Source organism: Heterodontus francisci, chromosome 4 (genome assembly GCF_036365525.1).
Source record: "Heterodontus francisci isolate sHetFra1 chromosome 4, sHetFra1.hap1, whole genome shotgun sequence".
Taxonomy (NCBI): domain Eukaryota; kingdom Metazoa; phylum Chordata; class Chondrichthyes; order Heterodontiformes; family Heterodontidae; genus Heterodontus; species Heterodontus francisci.
In genome coordinates, this window is record NC_090374.1 from 101,401,110 (window position 1) to 101,424,871 (window position 23,762).

The 23,762-nt window shown below is 42.9% G+C and overlaps 1 protein-coding gene across 7 annotated transcripts in view; it reads left to right on the forward strand.

Annotated features, from left to right (window-relative positions):
* The window catches only part of LOC137369166 (casein kinase I), a 258,600-nt gene that overhangs the window by 44,922 nt on the left and 189,916 nt on the right, over nt 1-23,762 (forward strand). For all 7 annotated transcript variants that reach the window (XM_068029924.1, XM_068029925.1, XM_068029923.1 and 4 more), the window contains one exon: nt 17,266-17,306. In XM_068029924.1, coding sequence (XP_067886025.1) covers nt 17,266-17,306 — 41 coding nt within the window. The remainder of the gene's footprint in view (nt 1-17,265; nt 17,307-23,762) is intronic.

Consider the following 23,762-nt stretch of genomic DNA (forward strand, 5'->3'; position numbering starts at 1 on the left):
TCCCCAGAGACCAGCGGAGGCTGGGCATATATATTCAAGGCAGAGTTTGGCAGATTTTTGATCTACAAGGGAGGCTCGGGTTATGGGAGGGGGTTGGTGGTGGTGGTGGGGGGCGATGGCTGGCAGGAAAGTGGAGTTAATGCCACAATCAGGTCAGCTATGATCTTATTGAATGGCAGAGCAGGCTCGAGGGGCTGAATAGCCTATTTCTTATATGTATCCTTATAAAGTAAGATCTATGGTAATAAATGAGACAATAGGAGGGAATCCAGAGTTAGGAGTCCGACTCGGGTCCTGTGATGGGTTAAAGGTTGACCAGGTTTGGTGACAGATGTGAAGACCAGAAGCTAATTCAAGGGTAGAGTATTGGAGCATGCAATGATAGAGGCATATCTATGGGAATGAAGATGCAGGAGGTGTACAGAATCAGTTTTGGGGTAGGAAAAACAAACTGCGAAGTTGGAGGTCACCATAAGATCCAGAAGCAGCAGAGAAATGCACTTGGTCCTGGGAGAGTGAATCTCAGGCCAGGAGCTCTGATCAGGCGCAAGAGTGGAATAAAAACACCAGGGTAATTACTATCGGAGAGCAAATATTGAACTTTTCAACATTGTGAAAACCGATTGATTCAATGTCTGCCTCATTATCTGTTGGTCTCCTTTTCCTTTTCCCTCAGACTGATGGAGCTGCAGCTCTGTTGGCCTCTGGAGACCGAGGCCTATGCAGCTGAGTTATTGGGGGTGTATCGGAGGCAGAGGAGGTGCTACAAAGTCTGAATGGAATATAAAAGTGATCAAAACTGAAACACTGGCGGGTCCCATTCTGTGCAGTGGGTGGGCTGAAGGAGATCCTCAGCTGGCATGCTGCCGCCTTAGGTCTGCATCAAACTAATTGGTTCTGGATACAGACCACCAGAGACCAATTAAAAATGAAAGCTGCAAAATGTTGTTTAATGCCAGGGATTAATTCTGTGAAGTGATGGTACTTGCCCTGTGCATGTACTTAACAACAGAATTATCTTTAACTGTGTTTCAAATGATTTTAAATGAACAAGTTTTTTTTCAATGTTCGTGTAGCAACGAATCTTCTTCTTTGGCCTCCTTATCTCGAGAGACAATGGATATGCGCCTGGAGGTGGTCAGTGGTTTGTGAAGCAGCGCTTGGAGTGGCTATAAAGGCCAATTCCAGAGTGACAGGCTCTTCCACAGGTGCTGCAGAGAAATTTGTTTGTTGGGGCTGTTGCACAGTTGGCTTTCCCCTTGCGCCTCTGTCTTTTTTCCTGCCAACTACTAAGTCTCTTCGACTCGCCACACTTTAGCCCCGTCCTTGTGGCTGCCCGCCAGCTCTGGCGAACGCTGGCAACTGACTCGCACGACTTGTGATCAATGTCACAGGATTTCATGTCGCGTTTGCAGACGTCTTTAAAGCGGAGACATGGACGGCCGGTGGGTCTGATACCAGTGGCGAGCTCGCTGTACAATGTGTCTTTGGGGATCCTGCCATCTCCCATGCGGCTCACATGGCCAAGCCATCTCAAGCGCCGCTGACTCAGTAGTGTGTATAAGCTGGGGATGTTGGCCGCCTTGAGGACTTCTGTGTTGGAGATACGGTCCTGCCACCTGATGCCAAGTATTCTCTGGAGGCAGCGAAGATGGAATGAATTGCGATGTCGCTCTTGGCTGACATACGTTGTCCAGGCCTCGCTGCCATAGAGCAAGGTACTGAGGACACAGGCCTGATACACTCTGACTTTTGTGTTCCGTGTCAGTGTGCCATTTTCCCACACTCTCTTGGCCAGTCTGGACATAGCAGTGGAAGCCTTTCCCATGCGCTTGTTGATTTCTGCATCTAGAGACAGGTTACTGGTGATAGTTGAGCCTAGGTAGGTGAACTCTTGAACCACTTCCAGAGCCTGGTCGCCAATATTGATGGATGGAGCATTTCTGACGTCCTGTCCCATGATGCTCGTTTTCTTGAGGCTGATGGTTAGGCCAAATTCATTGCAGGCAGCCGCAAACCTGTCGATGAGACTCTGCAGACACACTTCGGTGTGAGATGTTAAAGCAGCATCGTCAGCAAAGAGGAGTTCCCTGATGAGGACTTTCCGTACTTTGGACTTCGCTCTTAGACGGGCAAGGTTGAACAACCTGCCCCCTGATCTTGTGTGGAGGAAAATTCCTTCTTCAGAGGATTTGAACGCATGTGAAAGCAGCAGGGAGGAGAAAATCCCAAAAAGTGTGGGTGCGAGAACACAGCCCTGTTTCACACCACTCAGTATAGGAAAGGGCTCTGATGAGGAGCCACCATGTTGAATTGTGCCTTTCATATTGTCATGGAATGAGGTGATACTTAGTAGCTTTAGTGGGCATCCAATCTTTTCTAGTAGTCTGAATATATCACATTAAGAGGCTTTCAATAAAGTGTTAGTGAAATTTTTATGCCACTACATATTTGAATAGAGGGGGAGTGGGAGAGATCCAACCGTACAATTACAGATGGACAAATTCTGTCGTTGCAAATGTGTAAAGTGTGTTTTGAACACAGCAATATGAGGATAAAATACCAGAAATGAAAAGGTGGTTGCTGAAGGTGGTAGGGGTGGCAGTAATTTTAAGGTGATGAATTAAAAGCATTGCACAAGAAGTGTATTATGTAACCGTGAAGCTCGTTTTGTCTCATTGTGTGTTTTTCTGTTTATATTTTGTATTTATACTGCTGCTATGTTCCTGTCTGTCAGCTCAGCAGCAACAGTGGGGCTGAATATAGATTTTTACTCTTGGTAAAATAAGCAGTGTTGATGCACTGTCAACACTATAAATGACTTTTAATGGACACGTCCCACAGTCAGTTGTGTTAGAATCAGGTGGGGAGGGGTCAAAGGGTTGTCCTCTTGTCCCCCTCCTTGTTTGACCAAAGCAGGTTTATTCCTTTATTTTAAAAGTGGACATACTTGCCAATTCAGTGAGTGATCAACTATTTACGTGCTATGATCATAAAGGAACTTATCAGAAAGGTTTTCTTGAGTTTAACAGAGGTTAGCGTTATTGTTAAACCAATCTAAGTCGAATAATAAACTATACACCAACTTTCTCTCTCTTACTCTCACACTCACACTCGCGCATTAGAGTGGGGAAGGAGAGATTGGTTGGAGTTAGAGTTCGCAGCAATAAAAAGGGGTAGACGGTCTGTATTGGTTGGTGACTTGGCTGGCTTCAGGCTGAACTCAGTGGTCCTGATGCTTCCAGTTTACAGATGTAGATGGCTGATTTGGTGGGTCTTTTGGAGACAGCGATGCAAATGATTTCCTTCACGGGGTCTGTGTCTGCAGTAGTGATGGGCCTAGGTGGTTACGGCCAGCAGGCAAGGTTTGAAGCTTGCAAGGTGGACTAGAGAGAGAAGGAGGAGGGGACCCCACTTGGGTCTTCTCTTGTTGGTGGCCAGCTGCTTGTCTCGGTTTTGCAGAGGAAACACTAGCTTAAACATACAGATGGTGGGCCTGTCACATGACCGTCACCTAGTGATTCAACAGTGTGTATTCCCTCTTGCAACTTAATCAGACCATGTCTAGGAATTTCTTTTTCACACCCAGGGTCCCATTGTTCAAGTGATTAGGTTTGGGTGGTTCGTATCCACCCGTTTAATGTCCCAAATGATTGCCTTAATGTCTTGCTAATGGGAGCAGGACGGGTAGTTCACTAAAATTCCCCAGGTCATTGTTCTTGGGGCTGGGCAGAGAACTCTTCTCCACCTCGATGCATCAGAATGTAGGGTATCGTGATGCACGTTGTGATGGCCATCTTAGCTGCGAGCAAGTTACCTTTTAACTGTTTCACTTTTATTTAAAATTTAATTCAGGTTTCCAGCCAGTGGATTAAAAAAATCAGCATTTGACATGTCACGTTTACATGACAATGGTCACTTTACTTTGATTCATTTCAGTGACATCAGTTGCAACTGTTTAAACCTGGGAGGTGGTATGAAAGGAACACTTTTAAAACTCAAAATAACTTGACATTTGTGTGCATGTTTTTTAAATAGCTTAAGTAACTTCCACTTAATCTTGCGTAAAGGAAGCTTCACAACTGTGTCAGGAAGTTCCTCTTGCTTTCTGGACTAAATTAATTGCATTTAATCTTTAATCTATGGCCTCTTGTTCTGCATCCTGCAACTATTGGAAACAATCTGCTTAGAAACATAGATAATTTACAGCACAGAAGGAGGCCATTTGGCCCATTGTGTCTGTGCTGGCCTGTTCCATCCTTTCACCATTTTAAACATATGCTGCCCTATTGCCCCATTATTTGTGTTCATATGGAAAAAAAAAGGCCTGAACTTTTCATTGACTTTTCATATTTCTATTTCGTCTTGCCAGGCAGCATCCACAAATCCTCAAATCTGCATTATCCCCTTTCCAAAGCCTCTGTATTCTTGCAGTATGGCACCCAGTATTGCACACCCAATTGGAACTGAGGTCTTGTGAGGCCTTTTTTTATATAGGCTCATTAGTTCTTGACTTTTATATTTTAAACCTATTATGATGAAACCTTGCATTTTTTCCAAACCTGAGGTACTATTTTCAATATTCTGTGAAGCTGTACTTCAGAATCCCTCAGCTGTTTAGAGTAAGCGTATTCAGCATATAATTATTGGGTTTTTGTTTTTAACCAGAAGGTGTTGCCTGACACTGTATTCCAGTTTTTGCTTTTTCGCTCATTTCCCCCATTTTATCAACCTTTGCAGTTTCATTTGATCTTCTAAAGAATTAAGAATACCTTTATAATCTGCAAATTTTGACACCACTCTCTCTCTAGGCCTGTATCAGTGATTTGAATATACACTGTGAACTGCAATGGCTCCAGAAATGAAGCTTGTGGGACACTACTACCCACTTCCAACTACTCTGGGAAAATTACTGTAACCCCTACTCTGTTGCTCCCTTATAACAAATGTTTAATCCAGTTTATTCTCCTCACCCGCCCCCCCCCAATTCCATACCGCTTAATCTTCTCTGTGAACCTTCCATGTTGTAATTTGTCTGAGGCTTTCCTCGAGTCCATTTTTCCCCTTTGACCACGTATGTTACCTCCTAAAGAACTGAGATTTGTCAAACGTGATCATTCCAGTTGAAATCCATGCTGTTTACATGTAACTAAGCTCGCTTTATCTAGATAGTGATAATTTCATCCTGAATTAAAGACTAAAGTTCTCAACGCAGCTGCTAAGCTAATCGACCTTTAAATCCCTAGATTAGTGCTGTCTCTTGGTAAAAATACTTAAAATATGGCCCATTCTTCAACCCTCTTGCACGCATCCATGCTAGTAAAAAAAAAAAAAGAGCCTTCATTTATATCATGCCTTTAATTAAACGTCACAAGGCAGAACCCTGAAATATAATTTCTCTGGGCTCAGCAGTTTCCTCCCTTGTCAACCTCTGGATGTGAGGACATAGTTCATTGGGCCTGGTACTTGATCTTTCTTCAGCCTAACTAATCTAAAATTTTCCTTTTTATCCATCATAACTTTGCTCACCTCATTCTCAACCACTTTAGAATTCATTGTTTCTTTGACATCAGTCTTTATTACAGTGAAGGTTGTTAAGTAATTAACTAACTCAACCATTTTTGGATCACAATCTTAGAAATTGATAATCTTGTGGGTCCCAGTTTGCTTTTGACAATTCTCTCTTTGCTGACATACTGCACCAATATTATGCTGTCCCTTTTTTGAATTTTGTGCTTTAATTATCCATGACATTCTGAAATTAGAAGTAGTCCTTTTCGATGGAATATATTTTTTCTGTACATTTGCAATCTTCAAAAAAAATTCTGCTATTGCTCAACAATCCTGTGTACCAATTTCTTCTTTCAGTTCACCTCAGCCAGCTCTCAGAATCACAGAATTGTTACAGCAGTGGCTCAGTGGTTAGCACCACAACCTCACAGCTCCAGCGACCCGGGTTCAGTTCTGGGTACTGCCTGTGCGGAGTTTGCAAGTTCTCCCTGTGCCTGCGTGGGTTTCCGCCGGGTGCTCCGGTTTGCTCCCACAGCCGAAGACTTGCAGGTTGATGGGTAAATTGGCCATTGTAAATTGCCCCTAGTGTAGGTAGGTGGTAGGAGAATGGTGGGAATGTGGTAGGGAATATGGGATTAATGTAGGATTACTATAAATGGGTGGTTGTTGGTCGGCACAGACTCGGTGGGCCGAAGGGCCTGTTTCAGTGCTGTAACTCTAAACTAAACTGAACACAGTCTCTCAAATCTCCACTAATCCACTCTGGTGCTCTAGTTTTTGTACTGACCATTTTATTTTCCAGTTGAATCTTAAACCTTACATTGTGGTCATTGCTCCTAAGATACGTAGCCACATTACATGCATCTACTTGATTGAATTCATTACTCATGACCAAATATTGCAATACCTTGGCCCCTATAAGGTATGCTAGCATATGCTAGTAACTAAGTTCTGTTATTGGATGTTAAATACCTAGTAGTTGAAGGTAATAGTGTGAACAGATGTTCAGTGTTGATTAAGTAATTCTGTTCAAATGTGTGTGTATATATAAATAAGAGCCAGCCAGCCAGCCAGCCAGCACTGGCCGGGTTGTTGGGAGTGGATAAGTAAGCACCGTGGTAAGCGATAAACCGTCTCAACTAAAGCATCCTAGTCTCAATGTCGTCTTCACAAACAGGCTTGGAGGTTTCTATAATAGCAGACTGCTTGAGGTAGGGTGGACATTTTAAGAATTCCATTCCCTTTTCTCCATTTGCTCCCTCAATAAGTTGTCATCCTCACAGAGGGAACAATGATGAAATATGAAATTAACTGGAGGAATTATGAAATAAAAGTAAACTGATGCACTAAGCTACAAGAAAAGGGACACATGGCTATCCAGCCACATGGCGGGAGAGGTCAGGTGGTCCCCTCCTGTACTGCTAATCAGCATGTTTGTCTGTTGAAGACGGGACCATTATTAACATTTGGAATCGCCTTGAGGCACATTAACATGTAAAACAGCCCATTCGACGCTAACTACTCCGATCATCGAATATGGGTTAGCAAATGCTTTTGCAGACAGACTGACTTTGAAGCCAAGGTAATAGGTATAAAATAACATTGATTTATCAAAGTGGACCACATTCAGACACTGATGAAGGGACTGAAGGTATGGTTGCTAAATTTTCTGATGGCGCAAAGATAGGAAAGTTATGAAGAGGACATGAGGCTACAAAGGGATGTAGATAAGTTAAGTGAGTGGGCAAAGATCTGGCAAATGGAGTGTAGTGTGGGAAAATGCGAAATTGTCCATTTTGGCAGGAAGAATAGAAAAGCATATTATCTAAATGGTGAGAGGATGCAGAGGGATCTGGGTGTTCTAATGCACGAGTCATAAAAGGTTAGTTAGTATGCAGGTACAGCAAGTAATCAGGAAACAAACAAAAGAACCAAGAACAGTACAGCACAGGAACAGGCCATTCGGCCCTTCAAGCCTGCGCCGATCTTGATGCCCGTCTAAACTAAAACCTTCTGCACTTCCGGGGCCCATATCTCTCTATTTCCATCCTATTCATGTATTTGTGAGATGCCTCTTAAATTTCGCTATCGTACCTGCTTCCACCACCTCCGCCAGCAGCAAGTTCCAGGCACTCACCACCCTCTGTGTAAAGAACTTGCCTCGCACATCCCCTCTAAACATTGTCCCTCGCACCTTAAACCTATGTCCCCTAGTAACTGACTCTTCCACCCTGGGAAAAAGCTTCTGACTATCCACTCTGTCCATGCCGTTCATAACTTTGTAAACCTCTATCATGTCACGCCTCCACCTCCGTCGTTCTAGTGAAAACAATCCGAGTTTATCCAGCCTCTCCTCATAGCCAATGCCCTCCAGACCAGGCAACATCCTGGTAAACGCCTTCTGTACCCTCTCCAAAGCCTCCATGTCCTTCTGGTAGTGTGGCGACCAGAATTGCTTGCAATATTCCAAGTGTGGCCTAACTAAGGTTCTGTACAGCTGCAGCATGACTTGCCAATTTTTATACTCTATGCCCCGACCGATTGAAGGCAAGCATGCCGTATGAAAGCTTACAATGTTATCGTTTATTGCAAGGGGAGTTGAATACAGGGGTAAGGAAGTTATGCTTCAGTTATACAGAGCACACAGGGTGAGACCACATCTGGATTGCTGTGTACAGTATTGGTTTCCTTATTTTAATGAAGGATGGAAATGCATTGGAAGCCGTTCAAAGAAGATTTACTTGATGAATACCTGGAATGGGCAGGTTGTTTTGCGAGGAAAGGTTTGACAGGCTAGGCTCATATCTGCTGGCGTTTAGGAGAGTAAGTGGTGACTTGATTGAAACACGTAATATCCTGAGGGGTATTGACAGGGTGGATGTGGAAAGGATGCTTCCTCTTGTGGAAGAATCTAGAACTAGGGGTCACTGTTTAAAAATAAGTGGTTGCCCATTTAAGACCGATGAGAAGAAATTTATTTCTCGGAGGGTCATAAGTCCTTGGAACTCTCTTCCTCAAAAGGCGGTGGAGCAGAGTCTTTGAATATTTTTAAGGCAGAGGTAGATGGATCCTTGATCAGCAAGGGGGTGGAAGGTTATTGGGGGCAAGCGGGAATGTGGAGTTGAGGTTACGTTCAGATCAGCCATGATCTTATTGAATGGCAGAGCAGGTTGGAAGGGCCGAGTGGACTACTCCTCCTAATATGTATGTTCAGATACCATTATGTAACAATGGCCCTCACATTCTGGGACATTGCATGAACACCCCAGGGGAGAGAGTCTTGAGTCACCTGACCGAAACAAAAACCCAAAGTTTTTTTTTAACTTCTCAGAGTGAGACAAAAAATAAGTCCAACCAGAGAAGCTGAGATTGATCCAGCTTAGTAAGGAGCCCAGCCAGCACTATCTTTAAACTACTGAGGCAGAGAGATTGCAAGGTGTCCTTGAAAACTCCCCATCTGAGAAATTGACCAAGGACTGCCAACTTTGGGTTGAGTTTTAACTGAAGGAGTCTGTGACACTTCAGTTCCAAGGCAAGGAACATTTAGGCCGACAACATTGTTAAAAATTTCTCCCGGCAAACCAAGAAGGTTTCAAAGTGAACTCTCTCTACTACAATTTAATTCTGATTGCATGCCACCCTCTACTCTGTCTTGTTTTATGTGTGTGCGCATGTGTAAATGTGTGGTCTGAATAGTTATCTTTCTGTTTTTAACTAATGAGAAAACCAGTCAGTTGTCTGTTTATTTGACCCTTGAAACACTTGGGGACTAAAACACTTCTTTAAAAAGAAAAACTATCTGGTCAGTTGAGAGGTCAAAAATGGGAGTTACCCACACCATTTCCCACCTGTCCGTAACAAAGTTAATAATTGAAGCCTCCTAGAGCAAAAATTTTGCTACTCCCACTCATCTCTCTAATTTGATTGCATATTTACTACCCACAATTTCGTGGTCTGTTATACACTCCTATTTATATAACACATTTAAAAAAAAAAAAAGCAGGTCTAACCATATTGACTGTGTATCCTTCCTTGTCTACATAAACGCTCTCTGCAGCATGTATTACTCTAACTAATATTACTACCTCCTTTCAGATCATTTTATCTCTTTCAATATATTCTATCCCAGTATATTAGTTTTCCATTATTGTCTAGTTTCAAGTCTTAGTAGAAATGATTTTGGATCTTTCTATAAAAGGATTGTTTCCAGCTTACCCATTTTATTTCCCACAATTTGTGCATTCTACTCGGGGTATTTTAATCTATATTTTTATGCCCCTTATCTCCTCTGTAGAACTACAGAGTGATGATATTGGGGGCCTTTAATTAACATCCCTTTGGGAATTTTAGAATAATAGGTAAGGAGGGGGAGTAATTTCTAAAATATGTTGAGACTTTCCTGATCAGTATGTCCTTAGCCCAAATAGAAAAGAGGCATAATAAAAGCAAAATACTGCAGATGCTGGAAATCTGAAATAAAAACAAGAAATGCTGGAAAAGCTCAGCAGGTCTGGCAGCATCTGTGGAGAGAGAAGCAGAGTTAACATTTCAGGTCAGTGACCCTTCAGCAGAACTGGCAGAGGCTAGAAATGTAATTGGTTTTAAGCAAGTAAAGCAGGGGTGGGGCAAGCGATAACAAAAGAGGTGTTGATAGGACAAGGTCACGGAGAATAACTGACCAGAAGGTCATGGAGCAAAGGCAAACTGTATGTTTATGGTGTGGTGAAAGACAACGGGTTAGTACAGAGAGCGTGTTAATTGACAGAAGATTGAACAGCCTGGCCCCAAATACAAACATGGAAAAAGCAGTGGGTAGGCACAGTAGAAACAAACTAAAATAAAATAAACACACAAAAAATAAATAAAAAAAAATAACTAAAAATAAAAAGGGGGGCCTATCATGCTCTGAAATGATTGAATTCAATGTTCAGTCTGGCAGGCTGTAGTGTGCCTAATTGGTAAATGAGGTGCTGCTCCTCGAGCTTGCGTTGATGTCCACTGGAACACTGCAGCAATCCCAGGACAGAGATGTGAGCATGAGAGCAGGGGGCAGTGTTGAAAGGGCCAGCAACCGGAAGCTTGGGGTCATGCTTTCGGACTGAGCGGAGATGTTGCGCAAAACGGTCACCCAGTCTGCGTTTGGCCTCCCCGATGTAGAGGAGGCCACATTGTGAGCAGCGGTTACAGTATACTACATTGAAAGAAGTACAAGTAAATCGCTGCTTCACCTAAAAGGAGTGTTTGGGACCTTGGATAGCGAGGAGGGAGGAGGTAAACGGGCAGGGATTACTACACCTCCGATTGCAGGGGAAGGTGCCATGGGAAGGGGACGAGGTGGTGGGGGTAATGGAGGAGTGGACCAGGGTGTCGCAGACGGAAAGATCCCTTCGGAATGCTGGGAGGGGAGGGGAAGATGCATTTGCTCGTGGCATCATGCTGGAGGTGGCGGAAATGGCGGAGGATGATCCTTTGGATGTGGAGACTGGTGCTGTGGAAAGTGAGGACAAGGGGAACCCTGTCGCTGTTATGGGAGGAAGGGGAAGGGGTGAGGGTAGTGGTGCGGGAAATGGGCTGGACACAATTGAGGGCCCTGTCAACCACAGTGGGGGGGGAATCCTCAGTTGAGGAAAAATGAAGACATATCAGAAGTGTTGTCATGGAAGGTTGCATCATCAGAGCAGATGCGTCAGACGGAGAAAGTGGGAGAATGGAATGGAGTCCTTACAGGAGGCAAGGTTTGAAGAAGTGTAGTCGAGATAGCTGTGGGAGTCGGTGGGCTTATAATGAATATTAATAGTTTATCCCCGGAGATGGAGCCAGAGATGTCGAGGAAGGGAAGTGTCGGAGATGGACCATGTAAAGGTGAGAGAAGGGAGGAATTCGAAGCAAAGTTGATAAAGTTTTCCAGTTTGGGGCTGGAGCAGGAAATGGCACTGATCGTCATCGATGTATTGGAAAAAGAGTTGGGGAAGGTGGCCTGAGCCGGACTGGAATATCCCACAAAAAGACAAAAGAGACATTGTTAGATTTGGTGATGTGAAATGAGGTGGGCCAAGTGTCTTGGGGTGGTGGTGGGGCACTTTGCTAACAGCGATAATCATATCATATAAAGTTTAGACTCTTAATACAGAAAAGCAAGGGCCAAAATAGGGTATAATATCTAGATTGGAAGAGGGTTAATTTCAACGGGATGGAAAGGGATCCAGCCAGGATAGATGGAACCAAAGACTGACAGGAAGAGCTCTATCGGAACAATAGGTTTTTTTTTAGGAAGAGATGCTTCAGTTGCAGGCTAAGAACATTCCAATAAGGCTAAAAGGTACAGGAACTAAAAACAGGCTCCTTGGTTGACGAGGGAGATTGGGTTTATGATTAAACAAAAAAGAGGCTGGATGATGGCTGAATTCGTATCAAGTGAGAACCAGACCATATACAATAAGTTGAGATGGGCGATGAAGAGGAAAATCAGACTGGCAAAGAGAATATGAAAATAGAATGGCAGTCAACATAAAAGGGAACCCAAAGATCTTCTACCAGCACGTAAAAAATGGAGTTGTAGCAAGAGAGACAGCATGGTTTTGTGAAGGGGAGGTCGTGTCTTATTAATTTGATTGAGTTTTTTGAGGAAGTGACGAAGATGATTGATGAAGGAAGGGCAGTGAATGTTATCGAGATGGACTTTAGTAAAGCCTTTGACAAGGTCCTGCATGGCAGACTGGTACAAAAGGTGAAGTCACACGGGATCAGAGGTGAGCTGGCAAGATGGATACAGAACTGGCTCTGTCATAGAAGACAGAGGGTATCAGTGGTTGGGTGTTTTTCTGAATGGAGGGATGTGACTAGTGGTGTTCCGCAGGGATCAGTGCTGGGACCTTTGCTGTTTGTAGTATATATAAATGATTTGGAGGAAAATGTAGCTGGTCTGATTAGTAAGTTTGCGGACGACACAAAGGTTGGTGGAGTTGCGGATAATGATGAGGATTGTCAGAGGATACAGCAGGATATAGATCGGTTGGAGACTTGGGCGGAGAAATGGCAGATGGAGTTTAATCCGGACAAATGTGAGGTAATGCATTTTGGAAGGTCTAATGCAGGTGGGAGGTATACAGTAAATGGCAGAAACCTTTGGAGTATTGACAGGCAGAGAGATCTGGACGTACAGGTCCACAGGTCACTGAAAGTGGCAACGCAGGTGGATAAGGTAGTCAAGAAGGCATACGGCATGCTTGCCTTCATCGGTCGGGGCATAGAGTATAAAAATAGGCAAGTCATGCTGCAGCTGTACAGAACCTTAGTTAGGGCACACTTAGAATATTGCGTGCAATTCTGGTCGCCACACTACCAGAGGCTTTGGAGAGGGTACAGAAGAGGTTTACCAGGATGTTGCCTGGTCTGGAGGGCATTAGCTATGAGGAGAGGTTGGAAAAACCCGGATTGTTTTCACTGGAACGACAGAGGTGGAGGGATGACATGATAGAGGTTTACAAAGTTATGAGCGGCATGGACAGAGTGGATAGTCAGAAGCTTTTTCCCAGGGTGGAAGAGTCAGTTACTAGGGGACACGGGTTTAAGGTGCAAGGGGCAAAGTTTAGAGGGGATGTGCGAGGCAAGTATTTTACACAGAGGGTGGTGAGTGCCTGGAACTTGCTGCCAGGGGAGGTGGTGGAAGCAGATACTATAGTGACCTTTAAGAGACATCTTGACAAATCCATGAATAGGAAGGGAATAGAGGGATATCGGCCCCGGAAGTGCAGAAGGTGTTAGTTTAGGCAGGCATCAAGATCGGTGCAGCCTTGGAGGGCCGAATGGCCTGTTCCTGTGCTGTACTGTTCTTCTTGTAAGAGGAGGAGTGGGGCTAACAGGGGCCAAGAGGGTAAGTATGCTTAGAGGTGCAGGGCAAGGCTGATATATTTGAATACTTTGTATCAGCATTCACTCAGGAAATGGAGACTGACAAAATAAGAGTATAAGCAGAGAGAGTAGAGGCAATCAATAGAATAAAAATTGAGGGGGCGGGTACTAAAAAGGCTGGATATGCTTGGGGTAGTTGAGCCACCTGGTCTGGATGGCTTGCATCCTAGGTTGCTAAAGGAAGTGGGGATGGCGATAGTGGAAGGGCTTGCCATAATTTTCCAATTTTCCCTGGATATGGGGGAGATGAGATGCCAGAGGATTGAAGAGTAGTAAACGTGACCCCCTTATTCAACAAAGGGTGCCAGTTAGTTTAACATCAGTGGTGGGTGAGGTTTTAGAAACAATAATCAGCGAAAATATCAATGAACAAATAGAGAAGTTCAAGTTTATTAAGGGTAGCCAGCATGGATCTGTGAAAAACAGATCAAGCTTGACTAATCTAACTGAGTTTTTGGATGCAGTAACAAAGAAGGTTGATGAAGGGGATGCAGTGGACATTGTCTGTCGATATGGATTTTAAGAATGTATATGATAAGGTATGACATACAAGGCTGGTTAACTAAATTGAGGCTCATGGAATAGGTGCATCAGTGTCCAATTGGATAAAAAATTGGCTTAAGGACAGAAAACGGAGTTGTAGTAAATGGTTGTTTTTCAGACTGGAGGATGGTAGACAGTGGTACTCCTCAAATGTCAGTGCTGGGATCATTTGCTTTTTCTGCTGTACAAAAATGACTTGGATCTTGGAATATGGAAAAGAATCTCAAAGCTTGTTGTTGATTCCAAACTTGGAGGTGTGGCAAACAGTGAGGATGTGAACTGCCTGCAACAGGACATCGGCTAGCAGAATGGGTGGACGAGTGGCAAATGAAATATAATACAGAGAAGTGTGAGGTGATGCATTGTGTCTGAAGGGATAGGGACTGGCAATATGGACTGGCACAGTTCAGAGTGTGCAGGGGCAGATGGACCAGGGGGTTCAAGTGCATAGATCATTGAACATGACAGGACATATTGAGAGAGTGGTTAGCAAAGCAAATGGGATCGTGAGCTTGATAAATCGAGGCATTGAGTACTAAGTAGAGAAGTTATGCTGAACCTTGTATAAAGCTCTGGTTAAGCCTCAACTAGAATTTTGAGTCAAGTTCTAGTCACAACACTTCAGGAAGGATGTGAGGATCCTCGAGAGGGTACAGAGGAGATTTGCCAGAATGGTTCCAAAGATGGGAGATCTTCGTTATAAGGATAGGTTGCAAAAGCTGTGTTTGTTCTTCTTAGAACGAAGGTGGTTGAGGGGAGATTTAAGATTACTGTACAGAATTATGACAGGCTTAGATAAGTTAGGCAAGGAAAAACTGTTGCCATTAACAAATGGTACAAGGAGTAGGGGACACGTTGAAAGTTTTGGGCAAAAGATGCAGCGGAATATGAGGAAGCACTTTTTTATGCAGTGGGTGATAACGACCTGCAACTCGCTGCACACAAGTGGTGGAAGCGGAGACAATCAATGACTTCAAGAGGAAGTTGGATGGCGACCTGAAAAATAGACTTGCAAAGATACGGGGATCGAGCCGGGGAGTGGGACTGACTGCATAGCTCTGTGAGAGCCGGAATGGACTTGATGGGCCGTGTGGCCACCTCTTGTGATATAAATGACTCTTTGGCGCTTTGCCTTCCATCTTTCACTGTTTGTTTATAAGTAGTCTGTCTGATTTCATTCTACTCTACATCTCTCTCACTAAATTATCATTTTATCCTTTTAATCTCTTCAGAATGAGCTGATCCTGATTGTTCTAATTTTCCCAATCCCCTGTCTTTCCCTCCCAGTTTAAATACTAAATCACTTCCTATTTAATTGTTATGCTAAGACGTTAACACCATCATGTTCGTATGTAGCCCATTCTCACAGTGTAGCTCCCATTTTTCCCAGAACGACTACCATTTTTGAATGAAGTGGAGTCTCTCTTCCTAACTATGCATTGATTTTCATGATCCACCTGTCCGTTTTTTCTGGCACATGGCTCAGGAATTGATGAGTCATTGATTTCCTTTCCTACAAAATTTTTACTAGCTGACATGATGCATCCCTTACTCTCAAGACAACAAAGCTTCTGGGACTGTTGGTCTGAACTGCAAAATGTTTTATCAGCCTCTTTAACTATTGAACCCCATTGCAACTGAACTTCTAACTGTCGTTAATGTATTCCCCCTTGACTTTGCTGGTGTTAATATTTGTTGATGGCCCTGCCCAGAATCATCTTTGTCCGCAAAGGAAGCTGGAGCTTCGCATCCGTTCGAGAGCACAACCCTATTTTCAGCTTTCCTTCTTGCTTTTCCTCTCTGCTTCTATAGTTACCCATCTTTCCTTCTCCACCACCCCCTATTCCGTCTTTCGTGAGTGTGAATACCCTTTCAAACTCTTACCCAAAAATATCACTAGCTCACTGATGTGTTTGTTTGCCTCCGTCTCCTTCACAAGTTGTGATGTTTTTAGCTCAAGCAATGTGAGTTTGGTGACACTTTCCGTGATGTATTTGCTGAAGCCAACATCTGGTGCTCTAAACAGTCACCTTGTAGGAATGATGCTTAACTGCCCGTTGCATTTTTAGATTCAGTTCACTTGTTCTCCTTGGAAGTTGATGTTCTTTATGTACAATATCGGCTACTCTATTTTAAAATCGCCTTTCCCATCTGCACCTGATTGCCACACTCCACTTCACGGAAATGTTGTAAAGTAAGATTAGACACCAAGCCACATAAGGTGACATTGGGGCAGATGGCCAAAAGCTTGGTCAGAGATAGATTTTAGCAAGCATCTTACAGCAGAGACAGACAGGGAGATTTAGGGAGGAAATTCCAGAGCTTAGGACCTTGGCAGCTGAAGGCACAGTCACCAATGGTGAAGCAATTAAATCAGTGATGCGCAAGAAGCCAGAATTAGTTGAGTTTTGATATCTGAGGGTTATGGGGCTGAAGGCGATGAGAGATGGGGAGCAGCAAGGCATGGAGGAACTTGAAAACAAGGTGAGAATTTTAAAAATGAGACGTTGCTCAACCGGGAGCCAATGTAGGTTAGTGAGCACAGGGGTGATGGGGGAATGGGAGTTGGTGAGTCACAGATTGAAGTAACCAATGATTATGGGATTGCACATTAAAGAAATACCAGTTGATCACTAATGATATTTATGAACACTTTTTTTTTGAAGTATATATTTTTTTCTCTCTCTATTTGTCTTTCTTTCCAACTTTTTTTTTTGTTTTGTGCCTGCTTTTCTCTCCCCCTCTCTCCCTTTCCCCCCCCCCCCCCCCCATCCCTTCTTGCTCTGCCTCACTTTTTTTTTCTCCCACATACTTTCTCTGTCTTCCATTATCTCTTATCCTTCCCCCATCTCTGCTCCTTGGGGAGGTGTGCCTTCTGATCTTAGTTGACTATGCTCATAAGAGCATTGTAGAATCATTTTATGGTGGCCTTTCTTTCTCTAGAGGATGAACCTAGAGGGGCGACACAGAAGTTGAAGTTTAATTTTACTGTTGGTTTCACTGGAGGTTCTACAATCACCCTCTCCATCCATTCAGTGTGATTATACTGGTTAAGTAGTTTTGCAGAACTCATTCACGTAGCCTATTGGGTTTTCTAGCAATATGTTATTCAGTATTTCATAAATGCACTAATTTAGGATTATTTCGTTGGTATCCTTTTAAAATGGTTGTAGTGTTTTGGCAACAATATTAAAGAATGCAAAGTTTTTGATTGGCAAAATAATTGTATCAAAATACTGCACTGTCAAAACACCAACACAATATTAAGCAAGTCTAATTGTTTTTCTTTTTTTCTTCAAGGTAAAAACTTGTACACAAATGAATATGTGGCAATTAAACTGGTAAGTCAGTAATTATTACTGTTCTTCAGCTGCTGTAGTGAGTGGATCCATAGTAATTCCTATTTGACCATTAGATTTTTTTTCCAGTCATGTGCATAAGCATTTGTGATGGTTACAAGACAAAATGTTAACCTTTAGTTTACAGTAGTCAAGATGTCCAGATAAAGTTTCAGTGTAACCTGCAGGGATTTTATTTTAATATTTATCAGTAATTGTTTTAAGGGATGTATTTATATGGGTGGGGAAATAGTTTCAATATGAAGTCATTTTGATTCCCCACACTCTAAGCACGATATTCTGACAAAGTTCCTGTGCATGGAGACAAGAGATTTGCTTCTCTTCTGTTGCATTTTTTTTTTAAGTCTCCAAACTGTTGATAGCCATTCTACTGATGTTTAGAAAAATATGTAAAGAGCATGGTGATAACTAAGGAAAGCGTAGGGCCAATTAGAGACCAAAAGGTTAACTTGTGTAGAGGTGCAAAATGTGGGCATGGTTATTAATGAATACTTTGCATCTATTTTCACAAAAGAGAGGGTTGAAGCAGACATTGTAGTTAAGGAGGAGGAGTGTGAGCTATTGCATGAGATAAACATAGTGAGGGAGGAAATATTAAGATGTTTAGCATCCTTGAAAGGAGATAAATCACCATGCCTGGAGGCAAGGGACGAAGTCACGAAATCTCTGACCTTTTTCCAATCCTCTTTAGCTACAGGCATGGTGCTGGAGGACTTCTACCGTTCTGCTGTTTAAAAAGGGAGAAAGGGATTGCCTGAGTAAGGCCAGTCAGCCTAACCTTGGTGGTGGGTAAATGATTGGAAAAAACTTCTGGGAGACAGTATAAGTTGCCATTTAGAGAGCTATGACTTAATCAAGGACAGCCAGGATAGATTTGTGAAGGGATGATGAAGTCTGACTAACTGGATTGAATTTTTTGAGGAGGTAACAAGGAGAGTTGATGAAAGTAGCGTGTTTTATGTAGGGTACATCCATTTTAGCAAGGCTTTTGACGAGGTTCTGCATGGTAGACTGATGAGTAAATTAAAAGCTCATGGGAGCCAAGTGAAATTGGATCTAAAATGAACTCAGAGGCAGGAAGCAAATGTCATTGTGTGTTATTGTGACTGGAAGGCTGAGGTTCTGCAGGACTCCGAACTGGGTCCTTTCTTCTTTGTAGTTACTATCAATGATTCAAACTTAAACGCAAGGCGCATGAGTAAGAAATTTGCACATGGTATCCAAATTGGCTGTGTGGTTGATAGGAAGAAAGCTGTAGACTGCAGAAAGATTGCAATGGACTGGTCAGATGGGGAGAAAAGTGGCAAATGGAGTTCAATCTGGAGAAATTTGAGGTAATTCATTTGGGGAGGACAAACGAGGCAATAGATGGTAGGGTTATGAAACTTGTTGAGGAACTCTTGGAGTGCATGTCCACAGATTGCTTAAAGGAGCAGGAGAGATAGATAAGGTGGTTAAGAAGGCATAGATACTTACACTCAGGCTTCAGCCAATAAAGGAAAGAGCAGGGAGGTTATGCTAGAATTGTGTGTATATGTTTATAAAAAAAAAAATGCTAGTTAGACCGAAGCTGGAGTACTGTGTGTACAATTCTGGTCACTGCATTGCAGAAGGACATGATCACGTCAGAGAGGCTACCGAAAAGATTTTCAAGAATGTTGGCAGGAATAGAACATTTTAGTTATGAGGAAGGATTGAATAGGCTGGTGTTTTTTTGGAGCAGAGGAGGCTAAGGAAATCTTTAATTGAGGTGCATAAAATTGAAGCCTAAATAAGTTGGATAGGAAGGACCTATTTCTGTTGGCGGAGACGACGGCATCGTGGTAATGGCACTGGATGAGTAATCCAGAGGCCCAGGCTGATCTGGGGACATGGGTTCAAATCCCACCGCAGCAGCTGGTAGAATTTCAATTCAATTAATTAATAAAAATCTGGAATTGAAAGCTAGTCTCTGCAATGGTGCCATGAAATATCATGGTTTGTAAAAACCCATCTGGGTCACTAATATCCTTTTAGGGAAGGAAATCTGCCATCCTGGTCTGGCCTACATGTGACTCCAGATCCACAGCAATGTGGTTGACTGTTAACTGCCCTCTGAAATGGCCTAGCAAGGGCAAGAAATGCTGGATTGCCAGCAAGGCCCACATTCCATGAAAGAATAAAAAATCAATAACCGGGGGAATAGATTTAAAGGACTAGGTAGAAGGATTAGAGGGGAATAGAGGAGTCAAGTTTTTCATGCAGAGGGTGGTGGGGGTCTGGAAGGCACTGAAAGGGTGGTAGAGGCAAAAACCCTGGTCACATTTGGAAAAAAAACACAAGTATGCACTTAAGGTGCTGTAACCTTGGCTACGAACCAAGAGCTGGGAGGTGGGTTTAAACTGGGAACTTGTTTTTTCAGTCGGCATGAACATGACGGGTCGACTGGCCGCCTTCTGCGCCATAAATCTTTTTGTGTTTCGATGTCATCAATTAAGATTATCAAGGAGCAGTTTCACTGGGATTCATGCATTTTGATGTGCTGAAACCTAATGGATGCCAATCTGGAGAGATCTAAGCTGGTGGATACAATACAGTGGTATTCGAAACCTTTGTGCCCAATTGGACTGATTGAGCTTTTGAACAATGGCGCATGTCTGGATATCAGTGGTGCTGTTTGGTCCTTGGAGTTAGTTGATGTCTATCCTGCAGACTAGGAGATAAATTTTATTTTCCAGAATACCTCACTGAGCAGTGTTGAACAAGTTTTCCCCTACCTCATAGTAATATCCTGTTACATCCAGACATGATTTTTTTTCTTGCATTATTTATTGCTTGTTAATAATCGTTCACATTTAATATAGATTGGGCACTGCAAGTACATGGAAAATTGTGAGTTGACACTGCATGGTTGAGATAAAAACTAAGTGCTGGAAATACTCAGCAGGTCAGGCAGCATCTGTGAAGAGAGAAGCAGAGTTAACGTTTCGGGTTTGTGACCTTTCATGGAATTTGATCAGTTGGTTCTTCTGTTTAACTTACATGACTCACTTAGAGTTGTTCCAACTGGTTTAGTCATTCACTTCCAGACCTGGCTGGACTGCATAAAGCATGATTGGGTCCTACTTTTGTCTGTTTAAAACTGCTCGCTATTCCAGGATTATCGTGGAAAGCAAAGATAACCCCGGCTTCATTTCTTCACTGCAAACTGTCATCGTAAACCCCTCTCCATTGTCTCCTCCCCCTCACCTCCAACAACTGTGAGGAGCTCATGGACTTGTTTGCCACTAAGATTGAGACCATCTGATCTGTTGCCTCTACTGCTTCCCTCCCTTCCCACAGGGCCAAACCTCCTGTACTCCCAGCTGTTTTTATTTTCCAGTTTCTCTGCTACCTCTCTGTGTGCTCTGAGCTCATCTTGTCCATGACCCTCAACTTCTGCTCCCTCGACCATATTGCCACTAAACTGCTGACAACCCAATTTCCGTACCTGGCTCCAACATTGGCTGATACTGTTAACAGTTCTCTCTCCTCAGGTATTACCCCACTCTCTTTTTTTTAAAAAAAAAAATCTTCTGTAATCACCCTCTCCTCAAAAAAAAAAAAAACCCTTGACTCCTCTGTCTTGCAAATACCTTCCTTTTCTCTCCAAATTTATGCCCATCTTTTCCGGGATTCCATGTTTGAATCCCTCCATACCACTGTTTTGGAATGGTCCTTGGCAAAGTCATAAATGACATCCTATTGACAGTGGTAAATGAACTCTCCTCGTCTTTCTCGACCTGTCTCCAGCCTTTGACACCATTGCTAACACCATCCTCCAAAGCCACTCTACTGTCACCCAGCATTCACCTGGTTCTAATCTTATTGATCTAATTGTACCTAGAGAATTGCCTGCAATAGCACCCTCAAGGATCTATCCTTGGCTCCCTCCTTTTCCTCATCTACATTCTGCCCCTCGGCGACATCATGCGAAAACACAGCATTTGTTTCCACATGTACACTGACAACACCCAGCTCTGCCTTACTACAAGCTCTATTGATTCCTCCACTGTTAGTAAATTGTCAGACTGCTTATCTGACATACAGGACTCAAGCAGAAATTTCCTCCAACTAAATTTTGGGAAGACTGAAGCCAATGTCTGTTCCCTAGCTACACACTCATCCCTCTCCCTGGCAGCCATCTGGGGCTGAACCAGACTATTTGCAACCTTGGTGTCATTATTTGGCCCTGAGATGCGCTTCAACCACATATCTGCGCCATCACTAAGGCCACCTACCTCCAGCTCTGTAACATCGCCTGATTCGGCACTGCCTAAGCTTATCGGCTGCTGAAACCCTTGTCCGTGCCTTTTTACCTCCAGACTTGACTAAATGGTAGTTTTTGAATTCGCGTGCTAAATAATGCAAACTTGAGTTGTTATAGGTTTTCTTGTATTTTTAGATAATTTATGATTATTACGTTACATATTCCTATTTGTGTACATCAAGATATTTGTTGCCTTTGCCTGCAAATCTTTGGTCTGTGTATTAACATCAGTGATCTTGAATAGAATTTGCTTGTGTAAAAACAGGAAATGTGATAAACGTGATTATTTGTACTTTTCCAAAGACCGTATAGAAAAAGTACAGCACCCAGAATGTCACGGGAATGTTATTCTTACGGAAAAGATTGAGAAGGTAGCTCAAAAAAAAATCCTAAATTATAATCACAGTGAACTGAATCCAGCTTAATTGTGATTCAATCACTTGTGCATGATTTGGACCCCAACTTTCTGTTTGTTATCACCGTTTGTTACTTCAGCTGCAAACATGAAAGTGGAATGGGGTTAATAGCTGGAAGTGCTGAATCCATTAAAATGAAAGATGTGAGCACAGTTGAACTTTGCTTTTTGTGGATGATGGTGGCAGGGGAAAGAGAGTAGTTTGGAGGTGGGTACCAATGTACAATATAGTCAAACGGAATTTGATTAATCCAACCTAATCTAGTAGATTGCTGGTATAAAACTTTAATGTGAAATGTGCATCTTGAATATTATCAAGAATGTACAGCCTTGAACATTTTTGCAGGGGTTGAGTTGATCTTTTTACTAATATTTAAGTGGTGTATCTTGTGAAGTGTATGGAGCTGTTAGTCAGCTTGATAACATGATGGTTGAAACTGAACTGTATCTCTCAAAGGAACATTGAGATGGTTAGAGTTGGGGTCAAATTTTGACTGAAGCTGTGCATGTTCTTTTGATATTTTGCTGTTACAGTGCAACATCAAGAAAGAAGTAACTTGCATTCACATAATGCCAATCACAAGGGTGGGGGTGGGGATCCCAATGTGCTTCCCAACCACTGTTTGTGGCTGAGTAGACATGTAAAATTGCTTTGACATATTAAAGTAAAGTTGAATAGAATTTCAAGGTCAAGCTTAAAACTTGGATAAACGAGATAGTCAATTTGTTGATGTGTGATGTATCAAGATTTCACTGTTAGATTAGATTAGAGATACAGCACTGAAACAGGCCCTTCGGCCCACCGAGTCTGTGCTGAACATCAACCACCCATTTATACTAATCCTACACTAATCCCATATTCCTACCAAACATCCCCACCTATATCTACCATCCCTATATTTCCCTACCACCTACCTATACTAGTGACAATTTATAATGGCCAATTTACCTATCAACCTGCAAGTCTTTTGGCTTGTGGGAGGAAACCGGAGCACCCGGAGAAAACCCACGCAGACACAGGGAGAACTTGCAAACTCCACACAGGCAGTACCCGGAATTGAACCCGGGTCGCTGGAGCTGTGAGGCTGCGGAGCTAACCACTGCGCCACTGTGCCGCCCTTGAGTTAGAGTTCACTGTTCTGCTTGTGGCCAGCCTTAAGATGTAGCGCACCAGTAAATAGTCCACATGTTTGAAATGTTATGCCTGGTTATACGTAGATTTCAATTAATGCCTTTAGCAACTGGTGCCACGTTAAAGCCTTGGCATGTTATACCAAGCTAAGGAAAATCTTGTGCAGTGCTGTTTCATTATGAAATGGGGTAAATGCGCTTGCCTTTCTCTGGCAACTTTATAACTGAGCAATGTCCAATGCACTAACTTGATAGAGTGGGCACAAAATCCAGTTCTAATTGGATCTACGGGCACTGTTAGGATATTTCAAAATCAGTCTCATAGCCCGAACCAAAATACAGATTTTAGACTGAGTTCAACATTGTATGTTATTGTGTGCAAACTGTACCCTACAGGCACAAGAGCACCCTTTCAGCACTGACCTGCACAAAGTGAAGGACAATGAAGTGTTAGCTGACTGCTCTCTTCAATGTGAGCAACTCTAATTCCTGTTGGGTCTAGTTTATATGCACACGGTAAACTTATGTATAATCTGCTGTGCCAAAATATCTATCATCAAATACAAATTGGATGGGCAAAGGTAGCCTGGATGAGGAGTTCATA